At 35.6% G+C, this 25,040-nt stretch overlaps 2 protein-coding genes across 2 annotated transcripts in view; one reads left to right on the forward strand and one right to left on the reverse strand.

Moving 5' to 3' along the window:
• LOC107755879 (platelet glycoprotein 4-like) overlaps nt 1-1,622 on the forward strand; it is an 8,641-nt gene extending 7,019 nt beyond the window's left edge. Inside the window, exons 7-10 of the mRNA XM_016572839.1 lie at nt 16-134; nt 230-303; nt 395-449; nt 1,318-1,622. Of these exons, the coding sequence (XP_016428325.1) occupies nt 16-134; nt 230-303; nt 395-449; nt 1,318-1,494 (425 nt within the window). The 3' untranslated portion in view covers nt 1,495-1,622. The remainder of the gene's footprint in view (nt 1-15; nt 135-229; nt 304-394; nt 450-1,317) is intronic.
• A 5,279-nt stretch (nt 1,623-6,901) lies between these two features.
• LOC107755880 (semaphorin-3C-like) overlaps nt 6,902-25,040 on the reverse strand; it is a 57,616-nt gene continuing 39,477 nt past the window's right edge. The window contains exons 7-18 of the mRNA XM_016572840.1: nt 24,249-24,368; nt 23,553-23,695; nt 23,222-23,336; nt 21,691-21,760; nt 18,611-18,755; nt 17,059-17,281; nt 14,196-14,284; nt 14,041-14,098; nt 13,186-13,225; nt 12,300-12,367; nt 9,230-9,360; nt 6,902-7,579 (exon numbers count right to left, since the gene is read on the reverse strand). Of these exons, the coding sequence (XP_016428326.1) occupies nt 7,181-7,579; nt 9,230-9,360; nt 12,300-12,367; nt 13,186-13,225; nt 14,041-14,098; nt 14,196-14,284; nt 17,059-17,281; nt 18,611-18,755; nt 21,691-21,760; nt 23,222-23,336; nt 23,553-23,695; nt 24,249-24,368 (1,601 nt within the window). The 3' untranslated portion in view covers nt 6,902-7,180. The remainder of the gene's footprint in view (nt 7,580-9,229; nt 9,361-12,299; nt 12,368-13,185; nt 13,226-14,040; nt 14,099-14,195; nt 14,285-17,058; nt 17,282-18,610; nt 18,756-21,690; nt 21,761-23,221; nt 23,337-23,552; nt 23,696-24,248; nt 24,369-25,040) is intronic.

The raw sequence follows: 25,040 nt of genomic DNA on the forward strand, positions 1-25,040 counted from the left end.
AATATTTTTCAACAGGAACCCCAGTATTACTCTCTCTACCCCACTTCCTCTATGGCAGCAATGATCTCCATCAAGGTGTGATCGGACTGAACCCAAACTTTGATGAGCACTCCATATTTCTGGATGTAGAACCGGTGAGGAACCCATTTTAGTTTGCACAAGTTTTCTTTTATTGAAAGGAAGAAGCTTTAAGATAAGACAATGGTTATGCATCTTGTGTCATTTGTAGATTACAGGTTTCACTCTGAGATTTGCAAAAAGACTTCAGGTCAACATGCTGTACGGCCCATCGGATAGTATTGTGTATGTAAACAGACATCACACATTGTCATTCATACACTAAATTCATACATGCACGGCTTCACATGATGTCCTGTGTCTTTCTTTCTCACAGAATTTTGAACAAAATCAAGGACTACACAGTTTTCCCTATTTTATGGGTAAACGAGGTAAGCGTTAATGAAGCATCTATTTCATTAAAGCAGTTAGGTCCAGCTAAAGTATATAGGCCCAATAAAGCACCTATAATAACCTTAGTATTCCCATTTAGCGGAAATATGTCAGTTTGAGGCTATCTATCTATACAGTATATATAGTGATCTAACCTATCTATCTATCTATATATATATATATACACAGTATATTTAGTTTAATAAAGCATTAAGTATTAAGCATTTAGGTTCATATAAAACATTAGGTCCAACTAAAATGTGTAAGTCCACTTAATGCATGTAGGTCCAAAGAAAGCATTTAGGTTGAATTAAAGCATATAGATAAAAATAAACTATTTAAACTATTTAGATCAAACGGAAGCATTTATGTTCATCTAAAACATTTAGGTTTAATTAAGTATTTAGGTCAAATACAGCATTCTGGTCCAAATAAAGTATTTATTAAGGTCCAATTAAAGAAAATTGGTCAAAATAAAGCATTAAGGTCCAACTAGTTAATTAAGTCAGCAAAATCATATTTTTTTTATTTTTTTATACAGCATATATTAAATAATACATGCAAATGTGATATGTGTGTATGATTATATGCTGTGGGGTTGTGACTGGTCCAACTAAAGCATTTAGATAAAATAAGTACACTATTGATACATTATCTCTACTTTAATTTGGTACTTTAGACCCATTGGGACCAACAAAGTAATTTCTGAAATCGTACATCTGATATATCAGAAGAATTATTACGGTCCATAAACAGCTAATCTCACATGTCTGACCCCTGGACCATCTGATTGTTTCATCAGAGCAGGGTTAGGTGCCGCCTGACTGCTGACTGACTGACTGAGATTTTGTCTCTTATTTGTGTTAGACGGCAGTTCTGGACGATGAGACGGCCGACATGTTCAAGAAAGAGCTGATTTCTCGGATGGACCTGTTGGAGGGGTTTCAGATCGGACTCATAGTGGTTGGCTTAGTCTTATTCGCCAGCTGTTTGATCGGATTGATTGTGGTGTGCACGAAACCGAGCAATAACAAATTTCTTTGATTGTTAAATAAAGGGAGGGATGCTTGGTGCTTTCCGTGTTTGATTTTTTTGATAGCGCACTTTGTGGGAATTGTATATTGTAATTGTTATTTGCACTCAGAGTACCGCAATTCTATTTATATAATTTATAATATCTGCATTTTTGTGGAGCAAAATGATTTATTTCTGTATTTCGCTCGATATTGTATCAAGTCATACTTTAAATAGTTATCAGGGCAAAAATTCTGCTATTTTGTGGTCGTACTGTGGTTAATTTAAATATGAAATAGTTTTGTATGTCAGCACAATTTCAGTAAAACAAAGAACTGTGAAACTTGGCCTCATTGTGATTTGTGTTTTCTGGAATTGTTTTTTTTTTTCTGTACTCTTTGCGTAGTTGTTGCCGTCTACACATCTCAAATCACATATCAAGTTTTGCCTTCTCATGCGTAAGAACGATCACCAGACTGATAAACAGACACAGAGGAAATTCTGGAACAGATTTCTCTGTTATACCCTGTAAATTCATATGATTTACTTTCCATTCTCCAATGGCTGCTAAATCAGAATGGGAGGTTTTGTAGAACGAGAGGCTTGGGGTTGAGTGGGAAACAGGGGTTTGTTTAATATGAAAGTAGGCCTGGGAGCTCTGTATCCCTCCTGCTTTATGAATTATAAAACGCAACTGGTCATCTCCGACTGCTGCTTTTCTGCTCTGGTTTGACCCATGGGTTTTAAACTGCTAAAGGCCAGAGCAAACAGCAGGTTTTTACTCTACTTTGGAATAAAGGCTTGACAAATGTCCATGCTACTAACATAAAAATACGCATAATCGTCCAATGGCTGCTAAATCAGAATGGGAGGTTTTGTAGAACGAGAGGTTTGGGGTTGAGTGGGAAACGGGTTTGTTTAATATGAAAGTAGGCCTGGGAGCTCTGTATCCCTCCTGCTTTATGAATTATAAAACGCAACTGGTCATCTCCGACTGCTGCTTTTCTGCTCTGGTTTGACCCATGGGTTTTAAACTGCTAAAGGCCAGAGCAAACAGCAGGTTTTTACTCTACTTTGGAATAAAGGCTTGACAAATGTCCATGCTACTAACATAAAAATACGCATAATCGTTTGTTAATGACATTTCAACAGCTCCTTGAGTAATATATGTCCAAATACTGTATGATGCATTATAAGAAGGGTGCATAGTATTTCAGAACCAAATTGATAATTGGTTGATATTAGATATTTTTTTATTTTTTGGAGTCGTACTGTATGTGTGTGTATATTAATTTATACATTAATTCATTTTGCATGCTCGTTTCCTCTATTTTTACATCTTACCTTTGCCACCATCATAAAAATAATCTTTACAAACAATTTAACACTAATAACTTTATAACACTCTTAAAGGGATAGTTCACCCAAAAATGAAAATTCTGTCAATAATTACTCACCCTCATGTCGTTCCAAATCCGTAAAACCTTTGTTAATCTTCGGAACGCAAATTAAGATATTTTTGATGAAATCCAAGATCTCTCTGACCCTGCATAAGGCAGCAATGAAACTGAAATATTCCCAGGCCCAGAAACTTAGTAAGGACATCGATAAAATAGTCCATGTGACATCAGTGGTTCAACTGTAGTTTTATGAAGCTAGGAGAATAGTTTTTGTGTGCAAAGAAAACAAAAATAACGACTTCAACAATTCTTCTCCTCCAAGTCACATATTCCGCCATTATGGAGAGTACCAAGACGCATGCGAATTGCTTTCCTTTGCAGCTGGATACTATTGTGCATAAATGAGGCTAATGGCAGAAGACGTGATTTGAAGGAGATTTGTTGAATAAAGTAGTTATTTTTTTTATTTCTTTGCACACAAAATGTATTCTTGTAGCTTCATGAAATTACGGTTGAACCACCGATGTCCTTACTAACATTTCAGTTAGGCTATTACTCTCTATGGAGGGTAGGACAGAACATGATGGTGAGTAAATAATGACAGAATGGCAACTCACTGTTTTTTTTTAACAACTCTCTATTCTCGCGATAACTGTGAATATCACATGTAACATGATGTAGGCGCGAATTCATCATCAGTCAATTTATCAGTCTAATTAACAGACAGCAGCTTTTATAACAGTTTGAAGCTGACCGTAAAACTGACTCAAGCTCCTTTGTATGACTGGATCTAAAACCTTCAGATGACACATTTCTGCTTCTCTGTAAGTTATCGAAACCACATATGAAAATACACATCAAACAGAAGACGCGCGAGTTTGCGTCGTATTAACGTGATAGACAACTAATTGCCCAATAACAGCACATATTAACCGAAAATGTCGTAATGAGAAAAATTGTCACTGTCGTAAATAACTGAACTGTGAACGTAACCATATTATGCGTTCAAACCATGGTTCAAACACAAGACTGACGATCTTATTCTGCTGCGGCGTGAATTTTGTTTTCATTATGTTTCATGTGTAATGTTGCTGTCTTCACAACTTCACTCTTAATGAGTTTAATCTGATTAATATTAAGTAACTTACTACAGATATGAATCAATTATCAGATTCTTTTGTAAAGATTCTGTAACACATGGGACAGATTAAAGTTGTTTAATGCAGGTGTTCAGGCTTATATCATTAATAAATAGGAATACACAAATCAAGACATAATAAAATAAAAATATCATTCACAGGGAATACAGCATATTCGCTATAGTAGCCTATTATATTAAAACATATTGTTACTCCAAATGCCCTTTGAAGAGGGCACAAAATGCCACAGAAAAAAAAAGTGAACATGAAACGTCTGCAAAGTGCAGATTCAGTCAAAAACAACTGAAATTTGGCATTAAACAAAATTCAATTCGGGCATTTCAGAGAGAGAGACGGAGAAAACTACAAATGTGGGACTAAGTGTGACTGAATTTCTCATTTGTTTTTAGAGCTGAAGTTTTCACTATTTACACAGATACTCAAAATACAAAAAGAGATAAGTTACACAGACATCGAGTAATCCAAAATTGGAGGCTGTACAATGCTATACATCATCTAAAATGAGTGACAATCACATTACAGCTGTGCACACTGAGCAAACCACAAAACATTAACATGACATTCATTTCCAACATCAAACGTGCCTGTATAACGATGATATACAATATGCATGATCACATGCCTTTTTGAGCCTATCCTTATGTGATTTAAACACTGAGGTATTTCTGGGGCTTATGTAAATCTACTTGACAAAATATCAACTTTAAACTGATTTCATTCTGGTTCAGTATTCACCTTATTTTTAACGTAAGATCGGATGCAGCCATTTGTAACTTGAATGTGCATTGCTTCCATTGTTATGCTTTCAGCTGTCCATTTTGCTGCTTGATATTAAAAACGGGCATTTCTTATCATAATATTTTAATGTATTGTTGTAATTATAAACACACTAGTTTGTAGAGCAAATAGTTTTACTGTTTACTGCATTTTTGTTGTTCTTATAGTTATTTTCCAATTGGGCTTATCAGAAGTCTCGCACATTCACAGAAAACAGCTAACTTCTGTGTTGAAAAATAATGTGGATACCATGTTAGTAAAAGAAGAAAACGTGCACATACAATCAACATTTTTATCCAATAGTTCACCCGTGAAAATTTACCCTCATGTCATTCTTTCTTTCAGGAATACAAAAGGAGATATTTTGCAGAATGATCATGCTGCTCTTTTCCATATACTGAAAACATGACCACTGACTGTCAAGCTTCTTAAAGGACAAAAACGTTTCAGAAAAGTGGTCCATACGACATGTGCATTATATTCAAGGTCCGACGTTTTTGGAAGGTCATGAGGGTGAGTAAATGATGACGAACCAGTCATATTTCTAAGGAAAAAATGATGTGTTTTGGATTAATGATGTTTCCCAAAGCACAACACATGGCAAAAACACAACACTCTACAGTATTATGGGCTGAGAGAGCCACCTGTCTGGTACAGTTTGAAACGCCTCCAAACCATCTTCTCTCCCTCTCACTTCCCGTATGAACATCTGTGGTGCAGCTGGGATGATGTACTTTGGTGTATGCGTCATGTTTTTATCTCCAACAAATATTCTCATGATCTGTTCAGTGACCATAAACAATTCATTTGCTAGAAAACAAGCTTTTACAAGCTTGAGATGAGCTCTAATCCACAAATGATCATCTCAATGTAGGGAGGCCATTGATTGACTTTAGAAGACTACTATTAATATTTAATGTAGCCTTGTAAGTTCAGTTATGGGTATTGAAGAGTTGTAGGTAGTAGAATAGACAAATTTGTTCCATTTTATGGAAATTTTCCAAAATGTCTTGGCATGTATACATGCCCTAAACATGGCATGTATATTAAACTTGGATTGCTAGCATATACTTCTAATCACAATGTTCTGCAGGGATATTAAAGAAAATGTAGAAGAAATCAATAGTTTAGAAGCGAATTCAACTTTACATCTATAAGTTAACAGAATACTCTCAAGATCTATATCTAATAAGATTTTATCCGATATGTACTAGAAAACAAAACAATTTCTGTGGGTTTTTTGTCCATGTCTGTTAGCTTTGAGGCTAAGGCTAATGCATATGTAGTCCTAAAATTTAACAAATCTTTAGCAGATATGTACATTTGCAATTTACAGTCTTTCTCGTTCAGTAAACAACCCAAAATATTGATCAGTAAACCTTTTTTTTTTTTTTTTTTGTCTGTTGAAATGCGCTCTAGGATGATACTGTCCCATTTGGTAATACTTCACTAGCACTAGCAAGCAGAAATAAATGTTCATGGCTGTAATGTAAACTAAAGGCTGTTAAAAAGGGACGAGCCCCTCCATATGTCTCGCCCCAAATGCAATTTGTTTCAATAGGAAATACATCAACACAGGAAAAAAAAAACTGTCCTCATCAAGCCATTTCATTGGGTCTTGAAGGACTTTGTATTAACTTCATGGTTTGCTCTGAAATGCCACATTCACATAAAATAACAATACTACCGTATGACATGGCATTTTGTATTATGCTGCTTGAAACAAATTGGCTTGAGTGCCTGTGTGTGAGGATGTCTCCGAGTCCTCTGTTCTGGGCGTTCGTGTATATAAGACTGCTGTACAGGAAGCACCTGAGATGCTTTGATCTTGAAGAACCACAATTGAGGTTCATAACAGAGGAATCTTCTCCAGCATTCTCCTCCTTTATTTTCCACTCGAGTTCTCTCCTGATGCATGTCTTTTTTTCCTTTTCATCATCTCTCCATCCATTTCCTTTGTTCATGTTTCGACTCTATTCCTCTTGTAAGTGGTTTCGGCGGTTCCTGCTCTTCCTGTGGTCCAGCAAGGGTTTGAGTTTGCCCAGATCACCTCTCATGGGGTTCTGCACATTCACATAAAATAACAATACTACCGTATGACATGGCATTTTGTATTATGCTGCTTGAAACAAATTGGCTTGAGTGCCTGTGTGTGAGGATGTCTCCGAGTCCTCTGCTCTGGGCGTTCGTGTATATAAGACTGCTGTACAGGAAGCACCTGAGATGCTTTGATCTTGAAGAACCACAATTGAGGTTCATAACAGAGGAATCTTCTCCAGCATTCTCCTCCTTTATTTTCCACTCGAGTTCTCTCCTGATGCATGTCTTTTTTTCCTTTTCATCATCTCTCCATCCATTTCCTTTGTTCATGTTTCGACTCTATTCCTCTTGTAAGTGGTTTCGGCGGTTCCTGCTCTTCCTGTGGTCCAGCAAGGGTTTGAGTTTGCCCAGATCACCTCTCATGGGGTTCTGTATGTTCTGCAGACTCTGCATCTGTTTGCGTTCCTTGCAGTATTGGTGCATGGCCAACGTCTCAGCCGGGCTGAAGGCTGACACCAGGGCTTTAGGGTGCAGTGAGGCTGCCCAGCCCCAGGGAGACTGTTTGTTGCTCAGAGCGCTGACCAGAGCTTCGCTCAGAATCTGGAGACTGATTTTAGCAAGTGTGCGCTTGAAGCCATTCTCTGTGGCCAGGCAGTAATACACACCCTGATCTGAGGAATGCACTGAACGGATGAGCAAGCCGTGATTGGTGGACACCACACGATCGCTCAGCTTCACCTGCACACAGAGAAAAGAATGACCCGTGAATGTGTAACTTTTAAATTCTTATTGAATATAAAAATACATAAAAAAAAAAAAGCTTTCAAGATAAGGTTGTGATCCTTTTGGGTAGGGACATGTTTGTTTTGGTGATCAAAAGACTATTTTTGCAATGGAATAAACTCTATAAAGGGGGTTTCTTCCATTTAGAATGTACAAATTGTAAATGTTTATTCTTTATTAATTTAGAATAATGTAGTCATATATACTACTTAGGGGTGGGTGATATACCGGTAGGAATTTGTCAACTGGTAGAGATTTTGGACTATCGTCTCTATTGTGGTTACATGCTTTCGTGCTATGAAAACTTGTTTGCACACTTTTTAAGCATTGCTGTTTAAAAACGAGTGATTTTTAAGCTGTTGAAACCCAATCAACAGCGAAAGAGAACTCATTTTGCTATATGCTGTCTGAGAGACTGTTTCTGATCATTGTCAGAGAGGTGCACGCATGTGAAGACGGTGCTCATAGAGATATTTTTGCCGCTTTATAGGGCTTGAACTATTAAATACACACATTTGTATGTGTCAAAATGCCTGTCTTTGCAAGTATCCTCGTAAATACAGTAATTTAGATTTTGTGAAAGCAAACAGCTAAGAAAGAAAACATGTGTTTAGCAGTATATTGGATCCGGGCAGCTCTTAAACTGACAGCAGTCTAATATTCCTGCTGTCTGTCATTCATATTAATCAAACAACAATATAGAGAAAATCTCTAACTGCTGTTGACTAAATCACTTTTGTAACTTTTAATAAGAAAAAAATATATATTTAATCTACACGGTGAAGAATATGCAGTGTTTTTATACATTTGATTACTTTATACAATGTACATGTAGCATTTCTTATTTATTTGTTCTACTGTAGTTTTTTTTTTGTCCTTTTGCTTTTAATTAGTTTCTTATTTTTTTTTAATCGCTGACTGTTTACTTGTGTTCGGTGAGCTTGAGGTTGTTTTTTTTAAAATATAGGCTAGTGTTAGTTTTTTGTGATGTTGACACTGGTGACAAGAATTATGAAATTTCTATGGTATCAAACATTTTGATATCATAAAGACCTTATTTAAAGCAAAAATAACTGTATTGTGATATACTGTATATATCGTTACTGTGAAATAAAATTGCTTATATCGTGATATAAAATTTTTGTCATATCGCCCACCTCTAATACTACTACTACTTTTATATATTTTTAAATAATTAAATAATAATAATAATAATAAAGAACAATTCATTTTTTATTATTATATAATTGTTTATAAATGTAATAATTATATTTGCATAAAATATACATTTATAACATCTAAGTATGGGAGATCATGTTTTATATAATATTAGCTCTTATGTTATCTATTGCATATTGTCTTTATTCTTTATTTATTTTTTTAATTGTAAGCCAGACCTTTACAAGACAAAGAAGTTTTGAGCATGCCTGTGCATCTATTGTTTTCTTACCATTGACCGTTTAGGAGGAGTCAGTCTGTTTGATGATTACAAACACGATGATATTTCATTGAAATGAAATATCGATAGCCTGGAGCAATGTACTGTGCATTGGCTGTTGAGGATGAGGGTTTAATGTTGTGTCATTTTGGACAGGGTTGTCTGACCTCTTTCCTGCGATCGTTGTCTCTCTGAATGAGCCATTTAACTGAGGCCTGGGGAGATTTGGGCTGACACTCCAGGAAGGTGGTGTTGTTTTTTACTCCATACTGAGTCATCTCCACTGCATTCCTGTAGGCTGAAACAAGACGTGAAGCGTTAGCCAAAGCTCTCGAACACTTAGCGCATACTAATTGTAATTGTACTGCCATAATTCAGCTGACACGCTAACATCTGCGGATGAGGGTCACGATGGGGTTCAAGTTCACGGAGTATGCAGTAAAATATACTCTGAAGAGTAGTGGGCCACATTAGTGTGTAATTTGATAAGTGACCCTGTACACTGGCCAATGATGTCATACATTCAACATCTGTTTTGACATTGTGCTACTTTTGTTTAGTGCATTCAGCTGGGAAAACGCTTCCACTCATCGTTAAGATTGCTTTTTAATAATTCTGATGCATCTGAAGTGTTGAACTGAGTCATCTGGATCGCTGACAGTATCTGTGCCAATTGTATTCAAATTAACAGGTGTTTTGGTCCCATGACAGATTCTTTCACAAGGAGAGAGAGAATCAGACAAACATAAGAGAAAGAAGGAAACGAGTGGTGGAAGAAGAGAAAGAGAAAGGTGTGAGGCTGCATGTCAGTTAGCATTAAAGTTATGCATCAAAAGTATGTATTTCATTAGGAAAATTGTATGGGTATAAAAATACTATGCTAGTATTGGAAAACTATGTCAACATGCCATAAAATGACTTTGATGCATGAGCATTTTAGCATTAGCATTGCGTTTATGTTAGAATTAGCATAATTACAAGATGACAACTTGGTGATTCTACTCTGAGCAGTTCGAAATTATTAGTTTCTATGACAATGTTCATAACGCCAAAATGGATCCATTTGGGGCTATGTTGTTGATGAATAAAATACTTAGTCACTAGATTGATTCAGCTCTAGATGGTATTGCAAATGATTATTTGTGTCCCAACCAGAAGTGACTTAGTTCCTAGCAACACACAATTCGTCCTTGCAATTAGAAAGCAAAAATGCAGCACGATGTGGCAAAGCCAGTAATTTCATTAGGAATCCATGTGATCAGGATTTCTGCGTAAGAATGAACTGGTTTAAGTCGATCTCGCAGATTCACTGTGCTAACTAACAAAAAGTTGGTTTGGTTTGAAAGTGACATTGTGTGAATGCTGATTCATACAACACTTCACTGTTGAAAATGGACTGTTTTTGCTGACAATTTTGCTGATGTGTCTGTTGACGCTTTTTACATGATGTTGAGTTTTCATTAAAGTTCACCCAAAAATATAAATTCTGTCATTAATTACTCACCCTCATGTCGTTCTAAACCCTTTATTGTTGTTAAGATTGTTGTTGCTATCTAAGACCTTTGTTCATCTTCTGAACACAAATTAAGATATTTTTGATGAAATCCGAGAGCTTTCTGACCCTCCAGACAGCAATGCAACTGACACGTTCAAGGCCCAGAAAGGTAGTAAAGACATCATTAAAATAGTCCATCTGTGGTTCAACCTTAATTTTATGAAGCTACGAGAATAATTTTTGTGCGCAGAGAAAACAAAAATAAGTTTATTCAACAACTTCTCTTTCGGGTTTGGAACAACATGCGGGTGAGTAATTAATGACAGCATTTTCATTTTTAGGTGAACTGTCCCTTTAAAGTTTCATGAGTTTTCAACTTGCAATTATGCGTTTAACCAAATGAAGCTGCAGTTATAAGAAAAAGCAGCATTATTGTCAACTATTGTCAGAAATGGATGCAGTTTTGAAATACAGAGAGAAAAAAAAAATAGTTGCATTTACGAGAAAAAGTTGCAGTTACAAGAAACAAAGGCGCAATTGTGAGATATAAAGTCTCATTATGATATATAAAGTCACAATGACTTTCTATCAAATAAATGGAAACCGGATTTTCAAACTGCCTGTCACAAAACTGCTTACTGAAAACTTAAATTCTTGTCTCCGCACATAACTTTAGGACTTTATTTGCCTAGCCCAAGTGTTGACATGCAGGTAGTCATTACCTTTTAGATTGAACCCTCTGCACTGAGTCAGTGGATTCCCATGCATAATATCCTGCCTTCTGCTTCTCCTGGAAAAACATTTACATAGGATTAATCCAACAGATTTTCATATATGCATTCTTTCCTTTCACTCTTACATTCTCTCACTGCCTGAATGTTTGCACAATATTCTTTTTATAAAACACATTCCTTGTCATGAAAGTCAAATTTTAGCTTAATTTCTCATAATTAACATGATTCGGCTGTCAGAAGTGCAGTGAAATGAAATGTCTATTTTTCCACTTCAGTACTCCGGAATGGATGTTTTGATGGCTGTGCCTTCCATCAATTATTGTTGTTAAGATTGTTGTTGCTATCTAAGACCTTTGTTCATCTTCTGAACACAAATTAAGATATTTTTGATGAAATCCGAGAGCTTTCTGACCCTCCAGACAGCAATGCAACTGACACGTTCAAGGCCCAGAAAGGTAGTAAAGACATCATTAAAATAGTCCATCTGTGGTTCAACCTTAATTTTATGAAGCTACGAGAATAATTTTTGTGCGCAGAGAAAACAAAAATAAGTTTATTCAACAACTTCTCTTTCGGGTTTGGAACAACATGCGGGTGAGTAATTAATGACAGCATTTTCATTTTTAGGTGAACTGTCCCTTTAAAGTTTCATGAGTTTTCAACTTGCAATTATGCGTTTAACCAAATGAAGCTGCAGTTATAAGAAAAAGCAGCATTATTGTCAACTATTGTCAGAAATGGATGCAGTTTTGAAATACAGAGAGAAAAAAAAAATAGTTGCATTTACGAGAAAAAGTTGCAGTTACAAGAAACAAAGGCGCAATTGTGAGATATAAAGTCTCATTATGATATATAAAGTCACAATGACTTTCTATCAAATAAATGGAAACCGGATTTTCAAACTGCCTGTCACAAAACTGCTTACTGAAAACTTAAATTCTTGTCTCCGCACATAACTTTAGGACTTTATTTGCCTAGCCCAAGTGTTGACATGCAGGTAGTCATTACCTTTTAGATTGAACCCTCTGCACTGAGTCAGTGGATTCCCATGCATAATATCCTGCCTTCTGCTTCTCCTGGAAAAACATTTACATAGGATTAATCCAACAGATTTTCATATATGCATTCTTTCCTTTCACTCTTACATTCTCTCACTGCCTGAATGTTTGCACAATATTCTTTTTATAAAACACATTCCTTGTCATGAAAGTCAAATTTTAGCTTAATTTCTCATAATTAACATGATTCGGCTGTCAGAAGTGCAGTGAAATGAAATGTCTATTTTTCCACTTCAGTACTCCGGAATGGATGTTTTGATGGCTGTGCCTTCCATCAATATTTTCCGTACTCAATACATCTGGCATCAAGAAAAACTGTTTGGCTAAGGTATCAGATTAACATGTCCCGTTCTGAAACAAGCCACAGTGTAAATACTTATGAATATGTAATATGTGGACTGTTCCGTTTGAGTGACAAGCTGTATGTGTGCAGTCTGAGTTACGAAGACTGGATGGTTTCTGAAGTGTTGCCACACAGTTGCCAAAGTGTTCTGAGTGACTTTTACTGCATGTGTTTTATGGTAGTTGCTTATTGGCCCAATTCAGAAATGCACACCCTCAAGTCTCTGATATTCTAGTCCCTCGATATGTTTCATTGTTTGCCAGGAAAATCTTAGGCCAGAACTCTTTAAAATGTAATAGTGACAAAATGAATTTTAATATTTAGGGTTAGGGTTTTGTACAAATTCCACGAATAATCTTTCAACCCAGACTGTGTGTCTCTGCTTTGACTAAATGAAACCAAAGCTGTGTCTCATCATTTATTTCTGCCCCACTGCTGCTGCAGTTTATGCCACCCTGAGTATTCGTGTGTGTGTGTGTGTGTGTGTGTGTACCTCTTGCCAGTGGGGTAATGGATTTTTTTTTTCCATGTGTCTGTTGGTAGCGGGTTTCATTTCATTTTCATGATTTTTATCATTTTATCTTTTTCTTTTTTCAAAATATTCAAAATTCTATTTCATAATTTCTTTTTCTGTGGCAGTGCATCAAGATTGTTACATGACACTTCTTAGTCACAATAACACTGTAAATGACTGATGTTATGGTTTTAGTCCAAGTATTCATAAGCTTGTTAACTAGATTGTGAAATATGTGGTATTCCTATTCTCACATAAGTGTGAGAAATATAAGTAAATAGAATTTGTGCTTTAAACTCCTTATAATGATTGTTAGTTGAACGTCTATAGATGCCATAATGTTTGTTTGTATTGCAACTCCAAAAATGGCAATGTCAAATGGTATAACCCCCTGGAAAATTTCATGGTATTCATGACTCAAAAATTCATAATGTTTGTAAAAACATAAATGTTAACTTTTGGAGGGAAAATGTGATTACTTTTCACTTGATAGTTACACCATTTGACAATTTTACAAATATGACATTTCTGAAAGCTGGGCATAAGTTTTAAACTACATTTTTAAAAAGATTTAGCTTTTCATTATAATGGACATCCTTAGCCTATTTGCCATTTGAATCAATCAAACGAAACCACAATTTAAAAAGAGAAATCGCCTATTTAGGGTGGTTTTGAGTTTTTATGTGCAAATTTGTGAGCGTGTGTTCAGATGCCAAATTAAACATCCCACTGAGCTGTGTGTGTGGCATTTCATGGTCCATGAATTGATTCATTATGCCTAAACCTATTTTTGACAATTTCAAGCCACTCAAAGCAGATCATAAGAAACCTCACAGAGTAACCTTTTCCTCACCTCATGCCCAGTCTTTGTTCCCATTAAAAATCTGCCTTCCTTTAGAACAACATTGAGTTTTAATAAACGCTTTGTGGCACTGCCAGCTCTGCTCCTCTAGATACTTTGATGTGTGATGTGTGGCGAGAACTCAGACCTTAAACACTTCCAGCTCCTCCAGGATTAGATCCTCATCCAGAGAGCCGTTTGACGGCAGAACCACGACCTTCTGTACCGTGCCTTTATCTGTGAGCAGAATACCAGAACATCAGGAGAGCATTGGACAGTCTGGAAAGCAAAAACAACCTTGATAATGTGGTCTGGGTTTGAACTGCTTATGAACTTTCCATTGTTCTCAGATTTTCTCTTTGAAATCTTTTAGCTTGTGTGTGTGTGTGTGTGTGTATCTGGGTTGGTTTATGATGTTGTTGAGCATCTATCTGTTCTGAGAAACAGATCTGCAAACTAGACTTCAGAGGAAAATGTGTGGTTGCCAAGGTGTTCTGGGTGGTTGCTAGGTGGTTTTCACGTCAAAAGAGCCCACCCTCTAGTCCCTAGATATGGCCCGTGGCCCTACTTCCATGTAAGTCTAAGCATTGGGGTTTTTCTTACCATCTGCCTGGTGGAAATTATTGGATATCTTCGACTGTAGAAACATTTTGAGTGATGAGTTTGATGCCATAAGCAGCTTATGAACATTAAATGTCAAGCTCATCCATTCTGTGAGGTCATGATAGGTGTGTATATTTTGCTCCAGATCCTCAGAGAGAAGGACGATGGAGAATTCAGCTCAAACTCTGGAAATTCCCATTTTAAATAGCCAACATTTCTAGACGAAACCCTGCCAAGGAGCAGGCAGGCCATTCCGCACAATGCTCCTGGCTTTCCATCAGGAATTTTGATAGGCAAATACAAACAGCTGTGATTTTGAATTCTCTCCAAATGTCCCTATCCCCATTCCCTAGTAACCGCTGAGCCTGTCTGCTGTCGTGTCTCTGATTCTGTTCTCCGATAAACACACACTCACACACGCTTTCTTTCATTCTTCCATTGCCATCACAAAAGTTAATACCGTGTCTTGTGCTGTGACACAGCAGGAATAATAAACATCTATCTCTCTTCTGTATCAGTTAAATGAAAGATATTATGTTAAAAATGATGAGATGATCATATTTGTGCAGCTTGTGTAGACTCTCTGCCCCCTAGTGGTGGTCAGTGGCAAACAGATTTATGTCTCTGGATGTGTTGTTATATTTCTGTAAGGAATGGAATGGTATAGAATAGCTATTTTTAAAATTAAATAAAATGTTATATTATAGTATTGAATATACTTTACAGCAGTGAAAAGCATTTCCCACAATATTTCTGCTTGTGACAGCTAAAGAAAAATTTTAAGAAATGTAATTTCTTGTATGTATTTTTAAGCATTATAATTAAGTTACTGTTCAAATAAAAATACTATAATTACTAAATAATAATAATAACAATATGAATATGAATTGTTTATGGAAGCCTGTTCCCGCCACTGAATTAAAATTGTGACTTTTTATCTCACAATTCTGACTTTCTCGCAATTGTGAGTTTGCATATCGCAATTCTGACACTTTTTCTCAGAATTCCATGATACAAATCAGCAATTCTGACTTTTTCTTTCAGAACTGCATGATATAAACTTTATAAACCATTCTGAGAAATAAAGTTAGAATTGTGAGATATAAGCTTATAAATCTGAGAAAATATCAGTCTTTCCTCTCAGAATTGGACTTTCTAACTCACAATTGTGAGTTAATATTTCACAATTCTGAGAAAAAAAGTCAGAATTGCAAGACATAAACTCGCAATTGTGAGAAAAAAGTCAGAACCGCGAGTTTATATCTTGCAATTCTCACTTGATTTCTCACAATTGCAAGTTTATATAACGCAATTCTGAGGAAAAAAGTCAGAATTGTGAGTTCATATCCTGCAAATTGTGACTTTTTATATCTTGCAATTGTGAGTTTATATCACGCAATTCTAACTTAATTTCTCAGAATTGCACGTTTGTATCACGCAATTGTGAGGGGGAAAAAAGCCAGAATTGTGAGAAGTTATTATAAAGCAATTACCTTTTTTAGTTTTTATTCAGTGGCAGAAATGGGCTTCCATAGAATTGTACTAAAATATTCAAATTCAAATATTGTTAAGTCATCCTGTGGCCCCCTTGAAAGTTTGAAGTTTGTTGGATCCTGGCCCCCTGGTTGAGAATCACTGCTTTAAAATATATAGTATAGTATAGAATTTTTTAGTATAGGGAAAATGGGACATGTTGCAGGCCAGATTCAAGCCTGAATCACCCACCAAAGCTCAATGTTTCATGAGCATGTAAGCTAACTGCTGCAACATGTCTCCTAAAACGCTCGTTTTAAAAGTAATTGGAAAAACAGATGAATATAAGATTACATTTATATGGTATTTTATATAAAATTATAAGGAACGTGGCTCTGGTATGTTTTGTATAATGTAAACTGTATGATATGGTATGAAGCAGTATAACAAAGTTGAGTGCGTGCTTACTGCCATAATTTATTAAAGTACAGTATAATTTTAAAGTATGAAGTATAATTTAACTGACAAATCACTTTCAGTAAAATGTTATCAGTCAGGAAAACAAATTCCAGCTTTTCTGCCTTTCTCATTTTTAGGTGGAAAAAGCTATTTAGTCTGTTGAAAAGGTTAACAAGCAGTCAAGCAAAGTTAAGTGTGCTAGTTCCTTCCACAAACAGATTACATGAGGTAGTTGTTGAAATATATTGTGGGACATTTGAACTGTTTTTCATCTGGTGGTTGTAACTCGGAGTAGGTTAATTTTTCGAATGGTCATTTATTTTTCTTAAAGGGATAGTTCACCCAAAAATGAAAATTGGATGTTTATCTGCTTGCCCCCAGGGCATCCAAGATGTAGGTGCTCAGTAAAACACAAACTAAGATTTTTAACTCAAAACGTTGCAGTCTGTCAGTCTTGTCATACTGTGGGGTTTTACCTGTGCCCAGGAATAGAACCTGGTAGTGTCCGTCCACAGCAGTGACCTGGTCCACAGCTATAGAGGTGTATTTGTAATCGGCATGTGTCCGCACCACCAGAGGTTTCCTGCCGACCGGGTAGATGGGGTTAAACATGACGGGGTGATTCCTCACGAACGTCACCACATCATCTGGAAACTCTTTAGTACTCTGGATATGAGGGGTGAACGCACCACCAGGACACTGACAGGAAGAGGATAAAAATTTAAAGCTTAGACAATCATGCTGTAGATTATGAAAGCTTTATCACTTCAATTGGGTCTTTTTGTCATTCAGACTCATTAGTGAGTCTTTGTCTCATGTGAGTGTACGTCATTTTAAAAGTTCCCCCAAAAATGTAAAAGTCCAAGCATTCTTGATTTAAGTGGGGAATAAACCCTTTGTGTCTCTTTAACATTACGCTGGACACACACATAATAATAATTTAGTATTACGTTAATAAAATAACATCATTCTATATGTTTATCATAGAAAAATATTATTAAAGATTCTCATCTCATCATTTATCTGATAAATAAATGACCATAAAATATAGGCCCTTCCAACAGAGGATAGACCAGAAATCAAACCTACAAATTTCATGTACATACTCAACTGAAAAAAAAAATGCTATATTAAAATAGTATTGTTATATATTATTTTATAGTCAATTGTTATTGTAAAAGTATCATATCTAAAAATATATCTATAAAAATAAATGACCATAAGTAGGGATATGCCGGTATCAAATTTTCATGTTGCGGTTAATTGCTAATGCTTTTCGCTTCAGGTCCGCGCTTGTTTACATCAGAGTGCGCACGCCTCTTTCACGCAGCATACAGCGCTGTTGTGCATTTTGACCAGTTGATGGGAAAAGTATTCTTAAAATTCATTCAAAATTCGGAATAATTTGTAATATATAATTATTCACGGTATTTAGAAGTGCCCACGATAACAATATCGTGCATATTCATTACCGTGATATATGTATTACCGAATACCGGCACAAGTCTAACCATAAGATACAAGTTATTCTGATAATCCAGAACAGAAATCAAATCTACAAATTTCATGTAATTAAAAAAATACAAAAATGTTATTAAATTATTTAGAAATAGCAATATATGAAATATTTATATTTATAAACAGTAGTATAGTAATATTCTATATTATATTATTATAGTAAAATATTGTTAGAAATGATCACATATGCATAAAAAATAAATTACCTTAAATTATTAGCTTTTGTAACAGAGGATTGACCAGAAATCAAGTGTGCAAATGGTAAAATATTATTAAAAGGTATCACAAAAATGACTTTGAAATATAAGCCTCACGGAGGACAGACCAGAAATCAAATCTCCTAATTTCATGTATAAACTAAAAATAAGATTATGATGATGATTATTTCGGCAAACATTCCTCACCTACAATTATTTGCCTTTTCAACTAAACTGTGTAAATCGCAGATATTTAATGGTATAATAAACAGAGTGACTGTACCAAGGCAGGACATGAATGTGTGTGACTCACAGTTCCCGGTCGTGGGTATGGGATCCGGCCCTGGAAAGCCACCCACTGGAAGTTGGGTCCTTCCCTGTGCGCAAACGGTCCATTGAAGACCGTCAGGATGTCGGCCATGTTGTACACACAGACAGCAGAACCTCTGAACACAGAACTGGATGGAATAAAACAAAACACAGCTATTTAACATGAAGCAAGTCAGACGGTAAAAGACAGTCTTGCACATCCTTCCTAAGCATTTGGATGGAAGGGATGATGTAACATGGTTACACTGGAGACTCAATCCACAGAGAGAAAAATGCCACATAAAGGAAAGGCGACACCGCTTTAGTTACACTCTGGGATGAAGTGTGGTTTGGCTGGACATCCTAGATTTTGATCAGACAGCAAGACAAAGAATTTCTTTGTTTGATCGCAAAACAAAGGGAAAGAGACATGTGATGATAAATAACAGAGCAGGGCATGGACAAAGAAGCTGTCGCTGTTTGGATTGGTCTCATTAAGAAAACCACACAGATTTAACGTGGTTGGAGAATGAACCACAGCTCGGAAACCTTGACCGAAATCTCACCTCATTAAACCACAACTCACGTACACACACGCCCCAACATACACTCATTCAAACCCACCATAACAAACATAATGAAATGACCCAGAGCAAATGAGACCTCATATCTGAACTCTTTCGCTTAAACAATGAGATAATAAATGAAGACCACTGGCTTCTCAGATCTTTCTCTTGAGGAAGGAAAAAAAAAACAACTCTTGAGTTTTTGAAGACATTTCAACGTCTTAAACTGTGCTACAATCAAATGAACATTTCTTATTCAGTACTTCAAAAGTTAAATGATTAGAGTTATGCTTGTTGGTAGTGTCAAAAGGTGCTGTTACTTTATTATAATTTTTTAAAGGGACATTTGCTCCCTATAATTGATTTTCAGGGGCACTTTTGACCTTTCTCGCCACCCCCCCTAAATATATAGAAATACAGTCTGCCGTATTTTTTGTGCTAAATACTTCAACCCCAAAGTATAGAATGTATTTTTAATAAAGATTTTATAAAAATAATTTAATATGTATAAAAATTAGAAATCAGAAATAAATTGATATATTTTAGAATTAATACATGTTTACCATATAGAATATTTACAAACATTTAACAAATAATATAGTATATAGAAAGAATATATGAAATAAATTAATGATATGTATTATATAAGAGTATAATATTTTTTTTTAACTCATAATAATAGGTAAAATATTACAATTTTATTAAATGTAATAAATAGATTTGAATGTAGTATATAGATGATGCAAATATAGATTATATACAAATATAATTTTTTTCAATTCATACAAATTAATTCTTTGCCACTAGGTGTCGCTTTTGGAGCGGTAAAAATAGCGGTTTCCCCAGTAAGGCTGGCTACACACTAGACTATTGTAAGGCGATTTTAAGACCGATTTGCATCCCCGAACGATCGGGGGGTGTGGCCCGATTCGCAGCTTGTCGCAAACGATTTTTTGTCCAAAAATCCTCTATTGTGTGGTGTCATTACGATTATTTATCTGCTCCCGATCGAGACGGAGCATCCCCGAACTCAAATCGTAAATATCAAACAAAATAAGTCAAATTTTATTACAAAACATGTTTGATATTTACGACTCTTGATCAGGCTGCCTCTGACGTGATACCCGCGATAGCCAATGAGAGCGAGCAAGTGTCACCTACCGGATGTTGCGTGCTTCTATAGCTGAAACTCGGCAGCCACAAACATGCCATGAAAGCAGAGAACATCACCCATATTCTTTGTTATACTTTGTTTTTCACTGAAACAGAACGTGCACCGGGAGAGCCAGCTGACCACCGTTGATTGTCCTCTATTTGTTTTTCTTCTCTAGTCACGTTTGATCTTGTGTCCGTGAGATCACGTGTCACTGTGAAATTGTTCCTACAATCGACAAGTGTGTGGTCTCGTGGTCTGATCGAATCATCGTGTGTGCGTTCAGAGGATTATAAGGCTAAAAATCGGTTGTACTGTCTTTGTCTGTGGTCTCCCATGGTTTTAAAATAGTTTAAGATTTGAAAATCGCCTAATGTGCGGCCAGCCTAACGCTGTACACTAAGCAGCACTGTGCTCACAAACGCTGCTTTATCAGGCACTACAGGCATGATGAAATGAAAATGAGACTAGAGGTCTGCGTGAGAATTTTTTTTTGTCCCGCTCCCGCAAGGTAATATTCTTCACCCGCCTGCTCCCGCTATATATTCACTCTTTGTTCACCCGCTGTCCGCTTAGAATAATTTTCTTCCCGACCCGACCGTTCTCGCTAAATTTAGAGTTTGTTTCCAGAATCTCACATTTAAATTTCCGCTACTGAAAGAAAGAGAGAGACTGACCAATAAAAGTGTAGTCTGCACAAAATTGTATGTTATTTTATTCGTCTTGTCAAGAGTCTTGAATTTATTGACTTTAACTTGAATTTACATTAATTATCTTGAGACACAATTTGTTTAATATTTTAACACAGGAAAAAAGTGTCAGAGAAAATAAAAATGTTGTACAAAAATTGTAGGCTATTTCTTATTTTTATTCAATTCGTTTAACATTTACAACACAATAGGAAAAAGTGTCGCAGAGAGAAAAAAATAAAAGTGTAGGTTGTACAAAAATAGCCTATTAGCTATTTTTATTCGTCTTGTGAAAATACTAAATTCGTACAAAATATAAACGAAACCGAGTTGAACGTCCTTCAAGGACAGCGCATCCACACTTTGCTCCATCCTTATTCTGCTCTGTCACTCTCTTGCTGCATGACAGACCAATTTCAATCATTCAGCGAGACCACACAGATGTCTGTGTTTCATCACAGTGAAAAGCTGTTGGTTGAACTAAGATTAGATATTTGTAAAGGAGTGACCGTTCCCTTCCTTTACCGCCTTCAGGTGTGATCACATTTTCCCAGAAACCCTGTCATCCCCTCAGCTCCAACCCTTTCTGACCTATATTTGGCAAATACACACGCAAATCATGCGCACGCATATATACACACATTAGCGGCAAGCTCAATATTGCTATTGGCTTTACCTTGTAGAGGTGAAAACTCCAAAGATGAGGAGGCCCTTTGGGTGGTCCGTCTCCAATAAAAACACATTCTCTGGAAGGAAAGAGACAAACACTCACTCAGTAGCTGAACATCTGTCCCACAACATTGTTACATGGTTCTAGTTTGGCCTAACAAGAATAAAACAGGTGAACGCGTGTAAATTCATCACAGGCTTTAACTCTCCAGTGTAAACGGTTTGTTCTGAGTGTTTTATGATCGTAAAAGAATTTTAATGAGGTGAAAAGCTTTACAAATCACCTAGGGCTGTTGATGAATACTGACAAACACCAAAATGGCTGGTTTATGGTTAATGACCAGTAATTATAGAAAGCTGTTTAACTATAATGTGAATGAAATTTGTAAGGCGAAGGAGTGTTTTGGGTTAATTACAGGTTAAGAAGTAACAACACCATATCTAATTAGGGTACAATGGGGTTAAAGGCCCCTTGGGATTTTTTTCTAGTCCTAAAATATATGGCAATCAAATAAATATTTTTACTGAATCTTTTTACTGAATACAAATACATAAAATATATACATTATATAAAAATCAACGTTTGTTTAAAAGAAATTAGTTTTTATTTAAACAATTTAAATATAAAGGCAGCCTTAATATCGACAACCAGGGGACTTGATTTTTGTGGTAAACATTGTCAAAATATTTGAAGTGAACTTTCGACAACTTTATTTTAAGGTGTCCTTATTACACGTTACATGTACTTACTATTATAATAACAATAAATTACGCATAATTACATGCAAGTAACCCTAAACCAAACCCTAACCATATAGTAAGTACATGTAGTTAATTAATATTACTCAGTACTTAAATGTACAATTACACTGTAACAAGGACACCTTAAAATAAAGTGTAACCGTACTTTCTTTTTGTTTGCATTTAAAGTTTTCAAAATCATATTTATTGTATGTGGAAATCGACAGCATGTCCTAGATGTCCATATATCTTCACTTTATTGAAACTAAAACATTCCTTTAAGTAGAACCTGTGAGTCGTGTGTATTGTACCTACTTAACCTTATTTTGTGGACAACATATACCCAGAAGCAAGCTGAACTTGACAAAATCCCCCTAAACCTCTTTTGTAGACCTCCTAATTTGTAAAAACTGTATAAAAATCATTATTATTTTTTTTTATTGTGAAAATGCAGAAGGTTTTCTGTTAGGGTGTGGGTTAGATTTAGATTACAGTATTTGTAACTAGATGTACTATATATAACAATATATAACAATAGGAGTATATGCAATGTCCCCATTTACTGTAGATTTTGGTCTTCATGAGGAAAACAGCTTCTAAATCATATAGAATGACGTTTTTTATTTATTTTTTTAATCTAGAAAACAGCAGAAAGTTTTGTGTGAACTTTAGGGTAAGGGGATAGAAAATACAGTTTGTACAGTATAAAAACTATTGCGTCTATGGAATGTCCCCATAAAACATGGAAACTCAACATGAGTGTGTGTGTGTGTGTGTGTGCGTGTGAGTGGTCTCACCGAGCTCATCAAAGTGGGTCTCTGTACCGTCCTCCTCTAGAACCGAACATACCAGCCGAGCCTTCAGAAATGTGGTCCACTTGTTCACCAGACTGCGTTGACCACCAGTGTCATTCTAAATAGAATTTACAATGACTTAAAATAAATTATTAATACCGTTATATATTATACGGTTCATATTAATGATATTACTATTTAAAAAAGATTGAGATCGCACTTTATCAAATTCCTTTTAAAAAAATGTACCTCCCTGAACATGATTGCATAACTTGTAAACAGTGACAAATTGACATGATACTCAAGATACTCAAGCACACACACACAAACTTACAGGGCAGACTCGAGCCACCATAGCGTGGATGTTCTTAGTGTTTCCACTACTGTCTGTCAGTCTCTCACGCAGGAAGAAGTAAAGTTTGGCGTCGTTTGGGTCTGAGCCATCAGGAATCAAGTGTGCATCGATGAACACTGGCTCTAGTCAAATAGAAGAATAACTACAGCTCAAACACTTAATTTGCTCTACATCAACCACAAAAGAGAAATAAGTCGATTGTACTGTATCATTTCATGCCTAAAGAATAAAACATCTCTGCATGGTGCTAATGCCTAAGTTTAGATGAAACACAATACAGCTAGCTGCTGGCGAACTGAGTGAAGAAGATATATCTCACAGATCCAGACCAAATATGCGTTTCATTGTGTATATTTGGATTGTATCACACAAAAGATAATGTGACCTCTTGAGAAAACCGTTATGCATGTACAATATGTTTTTATTTTCCTGGTGGAATCATTGTAAACCGATATTGAGTCTATCCTGTCTTCAACTATTTCCTTTGACGTGGGCAAAGATGGTTTTTACTTTGTGGTTTGTGTATTATTTTACTGAAATGGCATGGAATGTGAACATGTAATTTAATGCTCCACATAAATAATTATTTGTAGCTTCAAGAAAACATTATGCACAATTTTCTGACAGAACAGTCATAATAATGTAGGTGGATCAAATAAAATGTAGGGTTTGTACCGCTCAGCCATTTGGAGTTATGTTGGTCCGTCCTCACTGCGTTCCTTGTGGTCAGGCTCCTGAAGATTGCCGCGTCTGTCCCCATGAAGTCAATGTACATGCCAGAGAACAGCTCCTGATCTAACCACAGACAGAAACAGAAACGTGTCCCACAGATTTTGCATGTTCAGTGAAAATCTTTTCACATTTTTACATTACATTACATTAGATTTAGTCATTTAGCAGACGCTTTTTATTGTGCTAGATGTGGATTTTATCTTCTCAGATGAATAGTAAGGTTGATGAATTAAACTAGGAATGACAATAGATTAAAATAATTTATCAGGATTAATTTTATGTAGATAATGTGATTTAATTGTGAATTTGATTTAACATTAAATTATATATTAATACTAGTGCTGTTAAACGATTAATCGCGATTAATCGCATCCAAAATAAAAGTTGTTGTTTACATAATATATGTATGTGTGCTGTGTATATTTATTATGTATATATAAATACACACACATGCATGTATATATTTCAGAAAAATGTTATGTTTATATATTAAATATATTTATTTATAATATAAATTACATGAATATAAATATAGATGTGAATACATGTAAATATTTTCAAAATATGGGTGTGTATTTATATGTACATAATAAATATACACAGAACACTCACATATATAATGCAAACAAAAACTTTTATTTTGTATGCGATTAATCGCGATTAATCATTTGACAGCACTAATTAATACCATATATTTCTCCTTTAAGTTTGAATAAATTCAGTTCCTCATTTTAT

This window comes from Sinocyclocheilus rhinocerous, unplaced genomic scaffold, assembly GCF_001515625.1.
Source record: "Sinocyclocheilus rhinocerous isolate Xijiao unplaced genomic scaffold, SAMN03320098_v1.1 scaffold412, whole genome shotgun sequence".
In the NCBI taxonomy this organism is placed as follows: Eukaryota; Metazoa; Chordata; class Actinopteri; order Cypriniformes; family Cyprinidae; genus Sinocyclocheilus; species Sinocyclocheilus rhinocerous.